This window comes from Lagopus muta, chromosome 1, assembly GCF_023343835.1.
Source record: "Lagopus muta isolate bLagMut1 chromosome 1, bLagMut1 primary, whole genome shotgun sequence".
NCBI lineage: Eukaryota > Metazoa > Chordata > Aves > Galliformes > Phasianidae > Lagopus > Lagopus muta.
In genome coordinates, this window is record NC_064433.1 from 142,849,777 (window position 1) to 142,865,038 (window position 15,262).

Sequence of the window (15,262 nt, forward strand, 5' to 3'; positions counted from 1 at the left end):
CTTTTTTCTTTTTTTTGTGTTTTTTTTTTTTTTTTTGTCTTAAGGGTGAACTAAAAAAAAAAAAAAAAAAAAAAGAGGGGGAGGTGAGGAAGAAAAGAAACAAAGTCCTTCACTTCTTCGGAGGGAAATCGAAGGAGGAGGGCTGGGAGGGCTCGGGGCGAATCAGGGCCGATCCTCTCTCTCTCGGGGTCGGGCTCTGCAGGGCCGGCCGGGCCGCGGCGCTGCTTTGTCCGCCGCTCCGGAGGGAGAGCCGCGCTCTGCCGCCCCCGGGGCTTTCCGCCGGGCGCCGAGAGCATTGGTTTATCCCCTCTCTTCTTCTCCTTTCCGTTCCTCTCTTTCGTGAGTTGTTCCCTCGCGTTTCCCAGCACGCAGTTACATAGAAATTTCTTTTTTTTTCTTTTCTTTTCTTTTTTTTTCTTTTTTTTTTTCTTTTTTTTTCTTTTTTTTTTTTTTTTTTGCTGGTTTAAAGCGTTCGTAAATAATAATAACAAAAAAAAAAAAAAAAAAAAAAAAAAACCAAACAAACAAACAGAAACGAATTCCGACAGACGGCCGCGGGCCGGCAGCGCGGGGAGCTCCATGCGGAGCGGGCTCCGGGAGCACTTCCTCCGACCCGGGAGGGGCGGCGGCGGCGGGGCCGCAGAGCAGTCCGGCGGCCCTACACGTACCACTCGTTGAAGTTGGAGGAGAGGCCGCTGTGGCCGCCGCCGCCGCCGCCGCCGCTCCCTCCTCCGCCGCCGCCGCCGCTCCGGTGAACGGCGGTCACGGCCGCCGCCGCCGCCGCCGCCGCCGCAGCCGCCGCCGCTGGGGAGAGATTGGTGGAGCTCTGCGGCTCGGCGCTGGGGGACACCAGCCCCGGGGGCGTGGAGGACTCGTAGCCGGAGCTGGCGGCCGGCGAGGACTCTGAGCCTTGCGGGGACGACTCGTGCACCTGGGGGGCAAAGGCAAGAGCGCCGGGTGGAGGGGGGACGGGGCGGCCCCCAGGTTCTGCCGCCCCCCGCCGCCGTCCCGGCCCGCTGCCCCCGGGCCCCGCGCCCGCCGCCCGCCGCCCCAACTGGGCGCCCGGAGCGGGGCGGCCGCCCCCCCGCCTCCCGCCGCCGGCTGCGGGGCCGGGTACCTTCATGTGCTTCCGCAGGGAGCTGGGATGCGTATACGACTTGTCGCACATCTTGCACAGGTACGGCTTGTCCGACGTGTGCACGTGCATGTGCTTCTTGCGGTCGCTGCTGTTGGCGAAGCGCCGGTCGCAGCCCTCGAACTCGCACTGGAAGGGCTTCTCCCCTGCAAGACAGCAGCGGTCGGACCGGGCCTCGGCCTCCGGCCCCCGACACCCGCCCCACGCGCGTCCCGCGGCCGAGGAGACGGGGGAAAAAGCAAGCGAGACGGCTTCGGCCCCGCGCATCCCTCCAAAGAACCGGCACTGAGGGCGGCTTTAGGGCCGGGCAGCGCCCCGCGTTCGGACACCGGCGAAGAGCACGCGTCAGCCGGGAAAACGAAGAGGCCGTTAAATACTTCGTTTAATTTTCCCAGGCGTTTCTCAAGCGGCGTTACGGAGCCGCGAACTCCTCGTCGGCCGGCGGAAGCGCTTATCGCTGAACGCCGTCGGCACCCAAACGCCTCTCCTCGCGACCGTCCGCAGAGCCGAAGCGCGGTGCCGAGGGCCGCGGAGCCGCGCTTCGGAGCTCTCCTTGCCCGGAGCCGCTCGGCCGTTCGCTCAGTACGCGCTGCGAGCGCAGCCCCGGCGGGCACTCACAGACGGCACCTCGCTCTGCCCGGCCCCGCGGCTCCCGCCGTTCCCCACCGGGGCAGCCCCGGCCTCTCCGCCCTCGCCGTGCCCCGCTCACCCTGTCATTCAAAGCGCCGCTGCCGACCGGCCTGCAGCAGCTCGGTGATACTTTAAGAATACTTTTTTGTTGTTGTTGGGTTTTTTTCTTTAAGGGGGGGGGGGGGGGGGGGGATTAGTTGGTTGTTTTTGGATTTTGGGCTTTTTTTTTGTTTGGTTTGTTTTGGTGGGTTTTTTTGTTTTTTTTTTTTTCCCAACGAGAAAATTTTATTGCCTTGCTCACACCATTTAAATATAATGGAAAGCATTCCCAGCGAGGGACGTGCTGCACTTCCTACTGGGCTCGGGCGGCCCCGGGGCTCTCTATCCATACGGAACCTCTCCCCGTTGTCTGACACAGTACGGATCCGGCGGGTTCCCGAGTTCTGTCCCAAAGCGGAGCCCTGAGTTGGACTCGGGGACGCTGCAGGTCCAGCCCGGCCCGGGATGTGCTATGACCCCACAACTCTGAGACGCTACACAACTCCGTGTTCCTACAGCTCTGCGACCCTACAGTTCCGATATCCTACAGATCCGTGACCCTACCGTTCTGTGACCCTATAGCTCTACCAGCCTACATCTCTGCCACGCTACAATTCCGCGATCCTACTGTTCTGCAGCCCCACAATTCCGCGATCCTACAGCTCTGCCATTCCGCAACTCCCGGCACACACACACACACACACATAGAGCCGCGTTTCACATCCGCAGACCCCCACCCGCCCCTCCGTAGGGCCAGGCCGAGGCCCCGCTCCATCCGCGCCGTTCCCACGACCGCGAACTCCCGGCCGTGGGGAGGCGGTGCGGACGGAGCCCAGCGCCCGCGGCCGTGAGCCGGGATTGGGGCTGCGGCGAGCTGCGCGGGAGTCCGTTTTCCTCCTCGCTTTTCTCACTTCTTCTTTTTCTCCCCGCTTTTCTTCCCTGATTATTTCCTCCCCGACTTTCTGCCTTATTTATTTCCTCGCTGATTTTCTCTTTTTTTCGTTTTCTCTCGGATTTGTCCTCCTATTTACTTCCTCCCTCGTTTTCTCTCCTATTATTTTCTCCCTAATTTTCTCCCCTATTTATTCCTTCCCCGGTTTTCTCCTTTGTCCATTTCATCGCTTACCTTTTTTCCTCCTATTTATTTCTTTGCTATTTTTTCTCCCTTTATCATTCACCTCCCGATTTTTTCCCCTATTTAGTGCCTCGCTCATTTTTTCTCTTATTAATTTTCATCCAATTCCCTCCCTTATTTATTTCCTCCGCAGTTTCTTTCCCTATTTATTTCCTTATCGACTTTTTCTCTTGTTTCTTCTTTCCCCGATTTTCCCCACTATTCTTCTCCTCTCTGTTTTTCTCCCGTATTTTTTTTTTCCTTTTTTTCCCCTCATCCGCATTCCGCCCCCAACCCCCCATCCCGGTTCCTGCCTCTCAACCCTCCCGTCTTCGTTCCCTCACGGCTTCCCCCGTTACCTGTGTGAGTCCGTTTGTGGATCTTGAGGTTCTCCGACCTGGCGAAGACCTTCCCGCAGCCGGGGAAGGGGCAGGGGAAGGGCTTCTCGCCCGTGTGCACGCGGATGTGGTTGACCAGTTTGTACTTGGCCTTGAAGGGCTTGCCCTCGCGGGGACACTCCTCCCAGTAGCAGACGTGGTTGCTCTGCTCGGGCCCCCCGACGTGCTCCACCGAGACGTGGGTGACCAGCTCGTGCATGGTGCTGAAAGTTTTATTGCAACTTTTTTTGGGGTTGCTCAGCTGCTCGGGGTCGATCCACTTGCAGATCAGCTCCTGCTTGATGCACTGCTGTCGCATGTAGCGGAAAAAGGCACCGGGGTGGTGGTGGTGATGGGCCGCCACGTTCATGCCCACGTTCATATTCATGGGGCCGTACTGGTTGTGCAGCTGCGCCGCAGCGTAGGGGTCAGTCCTGGGGCTGGCGACCTGACGGTACTGCTCGGAGCGGGCGAACACCTCCCCGGGCAGCCCCAGCCGCATCTGTCCGTTGAGGACGTTCTGCGAGGCGTGCGGGCCGTGCTGCTCGTGGATGCCGGGGAACAGGAGGTGGCTCTGAGCGTCCGTGTGCGGGTGGTGCAGGCCGCCGGCCGCCGGCCCGAAGATGCCGTGCTGCCCGCCGCCCGCCGCCGCCTCCCCGAAGCCGCGGCTGCGAAACAAGAAGTCCCGGGTGGAGTTGAAGGGCGGCCCCGAGTAGGAGCCGACGTGCGCGGCGTGCGGCCCCAGAGCGGCCGCGGGGTAGCCGGGCGCCTGCGAGGTGAACGCCGAGCTCTGCCCCGGGGACAGCTCGTGGGCGCCGGCGTTCAGCTTGAAGGCACCCATGTGCGCCGAGTCCACGAAGCTGTTCTGCGCCGCCAGGCTCAGCTCCCGCTCCTGCATCTCGGCCGCGGCCGAGTGGTGGTGCCTGGTGCCCACGCCGAGCGCCGGGAACTGCGGGCCGGCGTCCAGCAGCATGGCCGCGCCGCTCCGCCGCTCCGATCCGCCGCTCCGCCGCCCGCCCGGCGCGGGGCCGCCGCCGCCGCCGCCGCCGCCGCCCGCACCGCTTCCCCCCGGCAGCCGCGGCGTCCCCGCCTCCGCCCGCACGGCCGCGCCGCCGCCGCCGCCGCCGCCGCCGCCGGAGCCGGAGCCGGAGCCCGGGCAGCGCAGAGTCCAAAGGCGAGCGGAGAACCAAAGTGTATTAAAGGAGGCGAGGCGGGGGCGGGCAGGGGAGGGGAGGGGGAGCAGGGGAGGGACGGGGCTGGCGGCGGGGACGCGGGGGGGGGAGGCGGCCCCGCCGCTCCCTGCGGCACACACACACGGATACGCGCACACGGATACACACGCGCGCAAGCACACGCACACACACAGAAGCACGCGCGATGCACACACGCGTGCACACGCTGCCCCGCCGGGGCCCTCACGGCGCGGACTCGCGGCAGCCTCGGGTTCCCACGGAGGAAAGGAACGCGGGGAGGGGTGTGGGAGGGGAGGGGGAAGGGGGGTCCGGGGCGGATTAAAAACAATGGGGGTGGGAGGGGGGAGCAGGGGCGGCGGAGCGGCGCGGGGCCTCCGAGCTTCAGCCGCTCTCCGCCCGCTCCCGCCGCCGCCGCTGTTTATCCCGCCGGGTGCTGCCGAGGCGTCCGCGTTTTATTTTTCTCCCCTCCCCTCGCCCCCTCCTTTTCTCCCCCTTCTCCTTTCTCCCCGCCCGACCGCTCCCCCTCTCCCCGCCCGGACTGGCTGCCCCTCTCTCTCCCACCGCCCCTATAACAGCTCCCGGTCACTCTCCCGGCGCCTGCTCATTGGCCCGGGCCGCCCCGTCCATCCGGGCGTCCCCGGTCCCGGCTAATGGCAGCGCGACGGCCCCGCCGCCCCTCCCGCCCCCGCCCGGCCCCCGCCGGCACAGCCCGGCACGGAGCGGAGCGGCCGCGCAGCCCCTTCCTCGAGGCACAGCGGCCGGCAGCGGAGGGCCCGCCCGGGGCTTCTTCGGTCGTCCCCCCCTCTCCGCCCCTCCCCGGTCGCCACTTCGGATTTTGGACGGCGAAGGGAAGGGGCGGTGTTTTGCGGGGAGAGCCGCACGCACGGGCGATGCCGCTGTGCCTGGGGACCAAACAAACAAAGCGAGGGGCTTCGAGCATCAACGCGGGGGGGGAGGGGGAGATATTTAATTTATTTATTTTTAAATGATATCTATTTTTTCATTTTTATTATTATTATTTTTTTCAGATGGTGACGGAGGGAGGGACACTCCCCCACTCTGCAGCCCCTTTCCCTCTCGGCTCAGGCACACGAAGCTCACGAGAGAAGCAGGGAGCGGGGCCGGGGTTGGGGGGGGGTGGGGGCTGAGCTGAAGTCCTGCTGTCGCGACCGGGGGGGAAACGCACTGAGATGGGAATGGACACAGAAAGGAACGCCGGAGAGGGACGGAGCGGCCGTCGGACCCCGCACGGGGCGGGGCTGCTCCGCTGTGCTGAGTCCCGGAGCGGGTGTTCCGGGAGCCCTACGTTCTCGTTCCGTTCTTTAAAGAGAAACCAAAAAACCCAAACAAACAAAACCAACCCAAACCGGCCCGGCCCCCCCGCCCCGCCATTGTTATTGGCAAACCGGATCCTCTCACGGCGGGAATAGAAAAGCGAGCAGGTCAGCTCTCCCCCTCCCTCCCCTCCCCCCATAAAAACACGTCTGGGCACGAGTTGTGCTGGGGGCACGGGTAGAACAGAACGCGGCTTCCTCTGCGTTAAAAAGCGGTTAAAAGGGTTACGGTGGTATAGTGGGGCCGTATACTGCTGGCTCTCGGCTGCTCTGCACCCAGAGAGGATGGATGGATGGATGGATGGATGGATGGATGGATGGATGGATGGATGGATGGATGGATGGATGGATGGACGGATGGACGGATGGAAAGGATGGAAGGAGGGAAAGGAGGGAAAGGAGGGAAAGGAGGGAAAGGAGGGAAAGAAGGAGGGAAGGAGGGAAGGAGGGAAGGAGGGAAGGAGGGAAGGAGGGAAGGAGGGAAGGAGGGAAGGAGGGAAGGAGGGAAGGAGGGAAGGAAGGAAGGAAGGAAGGAAGGAAGGAAGGAAGGAAGGAAGGAAGGAAGGAAGGAAGGAAGGAAGGAAGGAAGGAAGGAAGGAAGGAAGGAAGGAAGGAAGGAAGGAAGGAAGGAAGGAAGGAAGGAAGGAAGGAAGGAAGGAAGGAAGGAAGGAAGGAAGGAAGGAAGGAAGGAAGGAAGGAAGGAAGGAAGGAAGGAAGGAAGGAAAGGAGAGAAAGAAGGAAAGAAAGGAGAGAAAGGAGAGAAAGGAGAGAAAGGAGAGAAAGAAGGAAGGAAAGGAGAGAAAGAAAGAAGGAAAGGAGAGAAAGAAGGAAGGAAAGGAGAGAAAGAAAGAAGGAAAGGAGAGAAAGAAAGAAGGAAAGAAGTAAAGGTAGCACTGTCTACAGTACAAGATTGTCAGAGAAGGTTCCCCCATTGCTGCCACCAAATAGTTAAAATGTTCCAAGCCCTGTCCGAAATGCAGTGTCCCGCTGTTGCTCTCTGCCCAGGCCGAGGTTTCATCCTCCCCCCGCCCCGCCCCGCAGCCCTCAGCCCCGCTCCATCCATGCCCGCTGACAGCCGGCCCCTGCACAGCCCGGACTGCGGGCACGGTGGGCGGATGGGCTGTTTTGTTTCCTCGGCAGGTTTCGGAGGAGGAGGGCCTGGAGTTGCCCCCCGAAGTGCGGGAGAGGCCGGGGCTGTGCCTCGGTGCCGCATGTGGAAAGCGCTCTGCAAGAGCCGGGACTTCACCGAGAGAAAAATGCAGAAAGTGTGATTGCATCTCGGATCAGAAAAGAAGCCGAAAGACTCAGAGAAAAACCCCAAATGAAATATTGGTTTGGAGAAAGAAAAAAAAAAAAAAAAAAAAAAAAAAAAAAAAAAAAAAAAAGTCCATACAAATATCTGTCTACCTTCTGGATTTACCCCTCGCTCTCCTTCCTTCCTTCTCTTTATTCTTTCCTTCCTTTTTTTTTTTTTCTTTTTCCCCCTTTTTTATATTTATTTATCTTTATTTTTTTCTCTCTTTCCTTTACTTTTCCTCTCCCTTTTTTTTTTCTCCTTCCTTCCTTTCCTTCCTTTCCCTTCCTTCCTTTCCCTCTTTCATCTCATCTCTCCCTTCCCCTCTCCCTTCCTCCCTTCTCATTCCCTCCCTGTTTCCCTTTCCATTCCTCTCCCTTCTCCCACCCCTCCCTCTTCTGCCCTGTCCCCTCTCTCCCTGCCGGGGCACACCAGCACTATTACAGCCCGGCTGCTCTCCATTCCCCTCCCAGCAGCGCATCCCCTGGATGCAGCAGGCCCGTTCCAAGTTCAAAGTCTCATGGCCATCCCCCGAGAGTCTCTTTATCCCTCCCTGCACCGCGGCCCCTTTTCCCCAGGCAGCAGAGAGCCTCGCTCCAATACGAGTGTGGTTCCAGAGCCGGGCCAGAGCTCTCCTTGATGAACAAAACTTCAAGTCTGATTTTAATTTTAATTTTTATTCTTTTTTTCCCAACAGGTTTCTGGCCACTCCTGACCTGCAGGATCCCTGCTGGGAGCACCCTCCTTCTGTAAGTGTTCCGAATTTCTCTTTAAAACAGCTCCTACCGTTGCTGGCTGCTAATGCGGAGAGAGCCGGGAAAGGGGCACAGTTCCGTGCCTCTCGTAGCCCCGCCGTGCCCCCTCGCACCCCCACCCCGGCCCAAGGGGCTGCGGCGGGGCCAGACAGCGGCAGTCAGGCCGGAGCGGGGAGCGCGGGGTCGGGAGAAGCACTGCAGCGCTGTCCGTGCCGCAGCCGCCATCCGCCCGCCGCTCTCATGGCGCGATACGGAGCTGCAGTCGGCTTTGATGGGGCCGAGCTCCGCACTCCGGGGCCGTCCGACCTCTGACCCGTGAAGCCCACATGTGCGGTGCTGCAGCTCCCTCTGTGAAACGCACCTCGGGACAGCAGCTCTTTGTCGGCTCCAGGGGCAGCGCCATGTGAAAGGGAAAAGGGAAATCGTGAAAATCTCAGCCAAAGCCGCAACTTTTAAAAGCCTTTTTTTTTTTTTTTTTTTTTTTCCCTCCCCCCTCAAACCTGCTCTCGAGGCAGGAAGGAGCGCCTCTCTCTCGTGCCAATCATATTTTATTGCTGTATTTATAGACGTCTATACGTATATATAGAAAGTTGCCGCTGCCAGGCAAAGGGCAGCGCCCGCGGCCGCGCACTTTGCGTGCACTTTGCGCACCCGGCCCCGCGGCACAGCTCGGGCGCAGCCCCGGCAGGAGCGGATCCGGCATAGAGCCGCAGGGACGGGGGCACCGGGGCGGCCCCTCTCGGAGCGGGGGTGGCTGCGTCCGCGCCGGTGGCGGAGGAGAAGCGCGGCGACAGCGCGCAATGGGCGCTGTAATACAATTTCTGCTGTCATTCATAAATAACAATGCCATATGGTCTCCATATTGCGGGTACAAGAAAAGCCGTCAAAGTGTCACCGTTTGATTTATCTCAACAGCTTCTTCCGGAGGCGACGTTCGGCTGCGAAGAGAGGTAGGAGGGGAGAGGGAACAACCAAAATGCTCTCCGGGTTTCTCGAGGTTGCCCCTCTCCCTCCGTTCTCTTCAAGCACGTATATACTGAGACGGAAGGAAGGATTGTTTTTTCTGATTTTGCCCATGTCTGGGCAAGTCCCCAAAGGGGACGAGCTGGGGGAAAACGGGCCACGCTTTCCCCGTCAAAGCGCACGCTGAAAATGGCAACTGCGTGACTTCTGCCGCGGGTCTTCCTCCCAAAGGCTGTCCGCTCCCGCCCGAGGCCCGGCCCCGCTTGTCCTCCGCCCTGGGTAGGGCTCCCGGCCCTGCCCGCACCTCCCGGCCTCTCCCGGCAGCTGTGGAGCAGCCGCCAGCGCAGCCCCTCGCAGGATTCTCGCAACCCCGAGCCGGACGCGCACGGCTCTGCGCTGCCCTCGGAGGGCCCGGCTGTGATCCCCACGCACGGGGCAGCCCATGCGCGATGAAGGCCGCCCCGAGCAGTCGGGCCGGGCAGGGCGGAGTGATGGATTTGGGATTTGGAAGCCGAGGAGGGCTGTAACCGCCCACTTTCTCTCGGTGCCCCGGCAGAACGTTTTCGCCGTTATAAAATATCTCTCCCCGCTCCCTAACCATCAATAAGACGTGCAGTAAAGACGATTGTTTGTAAATGCTGCTCGTGAGCATTAGCATACATTTACATAGGCAACACTGTGGAAAACCCTCCGGAGCCGATGTCCCGAGCCCGAGTTTAAGGAGAAAGTGCCCGTGGGGGCGACCTTCGGGGCCGGGCCTGGACCAGAGCCGGGAGAGCTCCGGCGGGGTTGCAGCCCTCCGAGTGCCCCGGGTAGCCCCCTCCTCCCCCACCCAGCGCACACAGCGATGCTCGGACCCGGGCGCGGTTCCACGTGGGGCCCGTCCGAGCCCCCCCGCTGCCAGCCGCGGGTCGGCCGCCTGTTATTCGGCTGTAAAATATTTTCTTTGTTTTATGGCCTCTCATAAAAAGAAATTGATCGGGGGGATAGATTTGAATTAAGCCATATTAAATCGATGACAGATCCCTATCACGCTGCGTTTAACGAGGGCCGGGTGAGGAGGCGTGCGCGGGGCCGCGCTCCCTTTCTGCGCGCTCCCGGCGCCCCGTGACACCGCGATTTTGTGTGTGTGTGGGGTCAGTGTGTGCGCGCGTGACACACGAGCCCAGGGACACAGTCATATCGATGTACAGGGAACTGGTGGAAAGCTTTACTGTGCCATAAAACCATCGAGAGTCTCCAGTAAAGGGCCGGACGTTATTTACCCGCTTAGCTCCACCCGGGAGTGGGGCCGACCCGCGACGTGCACCGTCGGAGCCCGGCTTACGGGATTTGGGGGGGGGGGGAGGGGGAGGACGCGGTTCCCACGGGGACAGAGCCGAAGGACGCGGGGACACAACGACGCGGGCACCGCAACCGCAGTGGGCACCGTGGGGCGGCTCTCCCGGTGCTTCCCCGTATCCTCTGCCTTCCCCCCCCACCGACGGCAGCACCCCCATCTCGAAGCTTTGCGGGCATCGTTCCGCTGCGGCTGTGGCATCGCTTTGTGTCAGTTTCCCCGTGGCTGAAATAGGGCTTGGGTGGAAGTTGGGGAGGGCAGCCGGGGACACCCCCTGCCTCAGAGCCCTCCGCTTGGACAGGGCGGCACAGGGGGTGCCGCGGGCTCTGGGCACGGACTCCCCATCCTCCTCCATCCCGTGCGCCGCGTGCCTCCCCGCCGCTGCGCTCTCAGCTCTTTTCTAAAGGAAAGGAATCCCCCCTCCTCCTCTCTCTCCTCCCGCCGCCTTCTTTTTAGGAAAACGTTGGCTGCCTTCCGCCGGCAGCGCCTTCAGTCACCGGCATCGGCAGCGACAACGCACGCGGCAGAAGGAACACCGCGGCCCTTCGAAGCCCACCCCGCACCCGGGAAGCCCGGCCCCGAGCCACGGCGGACGCTCCCCCTCCCCGTGCGTGGGGTCCAGGGGCGCCCCGTCGGGCCCCGCGCGAAGTTTTGCGAGTGCGGCTCCGGGGGGGCGCGGGGGGCGGCGGGGGCGGATCCCCGCTGAGCCGCGGCCTGAAAGGGAGCCAATGGCGCGGCGGCGGCCGCTGCCAATCATCGGGAGCCGTCCAATCCCTCCGGTGCCATGTCCGAACCGTATTTCCCACTGTGCAGCTCAAATGTGGGGAGCGCTCTGCCAATCGCTGGAGGACGGAGCGGGGCCGGGGATACGCGGAGTTAGGAGCGCAGACAAAAGAAGTTAAAGAGCCGCTTAATATATACATGTTTTTGAAGGCGGGCAGAGGGAAAAAAATAACAACAGCCAACGTAGATGGGCCCGGCCGTGTCCTTATGGAGCCCCCTTTGAGCAAGAGGAACCCGACCCCGAGATTAGCGGATTTGGCAGCGGCTCAGCCCCATCCGCACCCGCACATGACGCGCTTCCCGGGGCAGGGGGCCCCGCACGGCCACCCCCCCCGCGCGGCCCACCCGCACCCCGGGGACGCGGAGCCCGGCGGCGCGCTGACGCCGCTCGGCCCCGAGCACATGGCGCAGCCCGCCGCGCTCCAGCTCGCCCCCGAGGCGCTCACCGCCGCCGCCGCCGCCTTCGCCGCGCCCGCAGCCGCCGCCGCCGCCGCCGCCGCAGCCGCCAGCACAGCCGTCGCCTACGCGCCGCCCGCCGCCGCGCTGCCGGGCTGCCCGACGGGGGGGGCGGCGGGACGCGACTTCCTCCCCCGCCGGGACCTGCCCTCCTCCGCCGCCGCCGCCGCCGCCGTCGCCGCCGCCGCCGCCGCAGCCGCCGCGCACGGGGCCCCCCCGCGCCTCCCGCCCCCGCCGCCCCACGGCGTTTTCATCTCGGCCGCCGGCACCTACGGCCCCGCCGACGGCGCGCACCCCGCCGCCTTCCCGCCGCCGCCGCCGCCGCTCAACGGGCAGATGCGGCCGGAGCCGTACGGCCGCGCCGAGCCGCACTACGGCCCCGCGGCGCTGCAGGGCTACGGCTCCGGCGGGCTGGGCCTGGGAGCGGGCCGCGGGCAGCCGCCAACCCCGGGCGGGCCCGTCGGGGCGGCGGGCGCTTTCCTGCGCTACATGCGGCCGCCCATCAAGCAGGAGCTCATCTGCAAGTGGATCGACGGCGAGCCGCCGCCGGGCGGAGGGACGCCCTGCTCCAAGACGTTCAGCACCATGCCGGAGCTGGTGGGCCATGTCACCGTGGAGCACGTCGGCGGGCCCGAGCAAAGCAGCCACGTGTGCCACTGGGAGGAGTGTCCCCGCGAGGGCAAGCCCTTCAAGGCCAAGTACAAACTCATCAACCACATCCGCGTGCACACGGGCGAGAAGCCCTTCCCCTGCCCCTTCCCCGGTTGCGGCAAAGTCTTCGCTAGGTCCGAAAACCTCAAGATCCACAAACGGACTCACACAGGTGGGTGTGCCTCCGCCCCTCCCTGCCTCGCCTTTTTTCTTCCTTTCCCGTCCTCTTTTTTTTTTTTTCTTGTTCCCCCCCCCCTCCACCCCCCCGCTTTCCCTACGTGCCGTCGGACATGTGACTTTGTCATGAATAAGTAATCCGACGGCGCGCCCCGACACACAGACGCACGGACACACGGACGCGCACGTGCTCGTCCGCCCCCCCCCCCCCCAATCCCCTCCTCGTACCAACCCCCCCCCCCCCCCCCCCCCCTTTCGACAGCACCGCTCCGCCCGCAGCGGCAGCCCCGAGGCGGAGCGGGTTGAGGACGGACGGAGCCGTCGGGGCACAACGGAGGCTTCGCTTCTCCCGCTGCTCTCCGCCGGGACCGCCCCGTCGGGGCTCTCGGGGAGCGGCTCTTCTCTATTTGAGGAAACTTCGGTTTGGAAGACCTTTTGGGCTGCGTACGAGCAGCATTCAGAGCTTTTTCTTTTTCCTTCCCCCCCCCACCCCCTTTTTTTTTCCCCCCTCTTTTCCGTTATTTTTCATTTCTCAACGAAGCTGGGATTTACGGAGGCGGACAACTGCTATTCCTCAGAGGACGCTTTGGGAAAGCAGAGTTTCATTGATTTATGCGTTGTTTATCTGGTTTGGAGTGGGCGGGTGGGGGGGGGGGGGAAGAGAGGGGAGGGGTTGCAGCTTGCACTCAGTTCTCCATGGGCTGTGCACTCCTCGATGGGCCGGGGAAGAGGGTTCCCTCTCCCCTGGCCCCTCGAGGGGTGCACAGCCTCCGATGTGGTGGTGGGCAGCAGAGGGCTGTGTTCCTATAGAAACAGCGTGATGGCACCAATATAAAACCACTGTACTGTGGTGAAGAGCATCCCCTGGTGCAAAGGGGAGAAGGGTCTGCTGGCTGCCGTGATGTGGGATGGCATGGGGTGACATGGGGTGATGCCTTGACCTTTGTGCCCAGGGAGATGCTAACTCCATTCCCAACCTGCAGCGTTGTGCTGGGGGGGGGGGGGGGGGGGGGGGAAAGGACGACGGGGACGGGGACGACACTCCAGGAGGTTATGCTGCTGTGCATTGTGTGGGTTCGGTCGTTAGAGTCCTAATGAAGGGTTTGCCGCGAGCAAACGAGCTGGAGGCCTGCCTGGAGGTCAGCGGTTGGATTTTATGTTTCTTTTGGTTTTGGTTTTCATTTTTGGTCTCCACAGCATCCCTGGGTGGCTGGGTGTAGATGACGGTACGGAGCTGCCGCCGGGTCGGGGGGAATGCGGGACCGGGCTTTAACCAGCAGCTTGCTGTTTGCCGGCAGGGGAAGAAGCCCTTTAAATGCGAATTCGACGGCTGCGACAGGAAGTTCGCCAACAGCAGCGACAGAAAGAAGCACTCCCACGTCCACACCAGCGACAAGCCGTACTACTGCAAGATCCGCGGCTGCGACAAGTCCTACACGCATCCCAGCTCCCTGCGCAAGCACATGAAGATCCACTGCAAATCGCCTCCTCCTTCTCCTCCGCCCGCCCCCCCGGGCTACGCCGCGCCGGGATCCCCCGACGGCCCTTTGCCCCCCGGCGCCGAGCTCCCACCCGAGCCGCCCCGCGCCCGCGCCGCCGCCCTGTCCCCTCCGGTCACCGACCTCAGCGAGTGGTACGTCTGCCAGGCCGGGGGGGGAAGGCGGCCGCGCAGCCCTCCCAGCCGCTCCGCCTCGCCGGGTTCCGAGGGGGACGGGCCCCGCAGGACCTCGGGAGGCCGGGCCGCCCCCTAGGGCTGCGGGAAAGCCGTCAGGTTTGACTCGCGCTATTTATTCCGTGTACGAAACCCTATGGTGTTTGTACGGGCACTAATTTAATTAAAGAGACTCGGACGGTTGTGTCCCATTTCGGTACGGATGGATCACGCCGGACTGTGCCACCCCACCGCAGGGGTGCGGGGTGAGGAGGTGCCCCGGGCTCAGGCAGCTATTGGAGGGGGGGGCGGGGGTTGGCACACAAGCTACGAGCGGGCACGGCTCCACCCCATCCACGAGCTCCCTTCATTTTCCATCCCAGCCGAGACCCTCTCATCCTCTAAGCCCCCCCAGCCCTGTGCCTCCTAAGCCGCCCCCCCGGCCCGGGAGGAGCGGCTCCAGCCGCTCCCTCCCAGCCTCATCGCAGCCCCCACAGCCGGGTGAGGGAGAGGGAAGGCAGGTTTGCGGCCGAATGCAGCAGCGCTGCCGGCCCCGCAGCCGGCTTGGGGAGATGCTGAATGCCGCAAAATAAACGCCGTTTTTTGCCTCCTGCAGTGCAGCTCTGTGTAATTCTCTTTCCCCTCTGAGCCGCCGGTTCCAGCCGACCCGGTCGGTACCTCTCTCCTTCGGCTGTATCACGGCTGTAGGGACAAAAGATGCGGTCTTGGGTACCGCTCCTCCGCCTTCTGCGTGCCTACGGCTCCCTCGAAACACCGGGGAATGAGAGGAACCCGCTGCCGTCTGACACCGGGGATGACGCTGCGATACATTCGTTGCAATTGGGAAAAAATACCAGCAAGAACGCGGGAGCCGATGATAGCGATGCTTCCCGTCCCGCTGGGGCAGGTGCTGTTCCCCCGGCTCAGCCCCCCTCCCCCCGCTGCAGCCCCGACAGCGCGCACCGGCAGCACGGGGGGGTTGGCACCTCTCGTTTTGTTTCGTGTCTGTGGTCTATGGGGGGGGGTTTGCAGCCCCGCCCGCACCTCTGCGGGGAGGGGGGGAAGGGAGGGGGGACCGGATCTTCCCGCGTTCCCCCCCCCGAGGGCTTGTGGAAATGTGTTTGGTGCGTGAAATTTGTTTGGTTTTATCATTGTCAGTAACGTGTACGCAAACGCGATTCTTTTGTACGGCGGAATCAATTTCTTTTCTGACATCACCCCCCCCACCCCCCTCTCTCACCTCCCCAATCCTCGTTTCCTTTTTTAAAAAATTATTATTTTTTTAATCTTTCCTGCCGGAGCGCGGAGCTGCGTGGCTCACACCGGCTGCGGGTGCGCTGTGCGGCGCTGCGCTCTGGATCCACCCATCAC

At 62.8% G+C, this 15,262-nt stretch overlaps 3 protein-coding genes across 4 annotated transcripts; 2 read left to right on the forward strand and 1 right to left on the reverse strand.

Annotated features, from left to right (window-relative positions):
- Nucleotides 1–559: 559 nt before the first annotated feature.
- On the reverse strand, nucleotides 560–4,315 carry ZIC2 (Zic family member 2). Its single transcript, XM_048933202.1, has 3 exons — nucleotides 3,278–4,315; nucleotides 1,118–1,281; nucleotides 560–931 (listed from the first exon to the last, which is right to left on the reverse strand). The coding sequence occupies exons 1-3, from the start codon at nucleotides 4,266–4,268 to the stop codon at nucleotides 659–661; spliced, it is 1,428 nt and encodes a 475-aa protein (XP_048789159.1). The 5' UTR covers nucleotides 4,269–4,315; the 3' UTR covers nucleotides 560–658.
- A 2,207-nt stretch (nucleotides 4,316–6,522) lies between these two features.
- On the forward strand, nucleotides 6,523–10,082 carry LOC125687893 (uncharacterized). 2 transcript variants are annotated; one of them, XM_048933224.1, is made up of 3 exons: nucleotides 6,523–7,865; nucleotides 8,787–8,821; nucleotides 9,066–10,082. In XM_048933224.1, exons 1-3 carry the CDS (start codon nucleotides 7,144–7,146, stop codon nucleotides 9,359–9,361), a joined length of 1,053 nt encoding a protein of 350 aa, XP_048789181.1. In that variant the 5' UTR covers nucleotides 6,523–7,143; the 3' UTR covers nucleotides 9,362–10,082. The 2 variants fall into 2 exon arrangements, with proteins under 2 accessions (XP_048789181.1, XP_048789182.1); XM_048933225.1 differs by having other exon boundaries at nucleotides 6,779–7,865; nucleotides 9,505–10,082.
- A 710-nt stretch (nucleotides 10,083–10,792) lies between these two features.
- On the forward strand, nucleotides 10,793–14,547 carry ZIC5 (Zic family member 5). The gene is made up of 2 exons (XM_048933199.1): nucleotides 10,793–12,238; nucleotides 13,543–14,547. The coding sequence occupies exons 1-2, from the start codon at nucleotides 11,095–11,097 to the stop codon at nucleotides 13,989–13,991; spliced, it is 1,593 nt and encodes a 530-aa protein (XP_048789156.1). The 5' UTR covers nucleotides 10,793–11,094; the 3' UTR covers nucleotides 13,992–14,547.
- The last annotated feature ends 715 nt before the right edge of the window (nucleotides 14,548–15,262 follow it).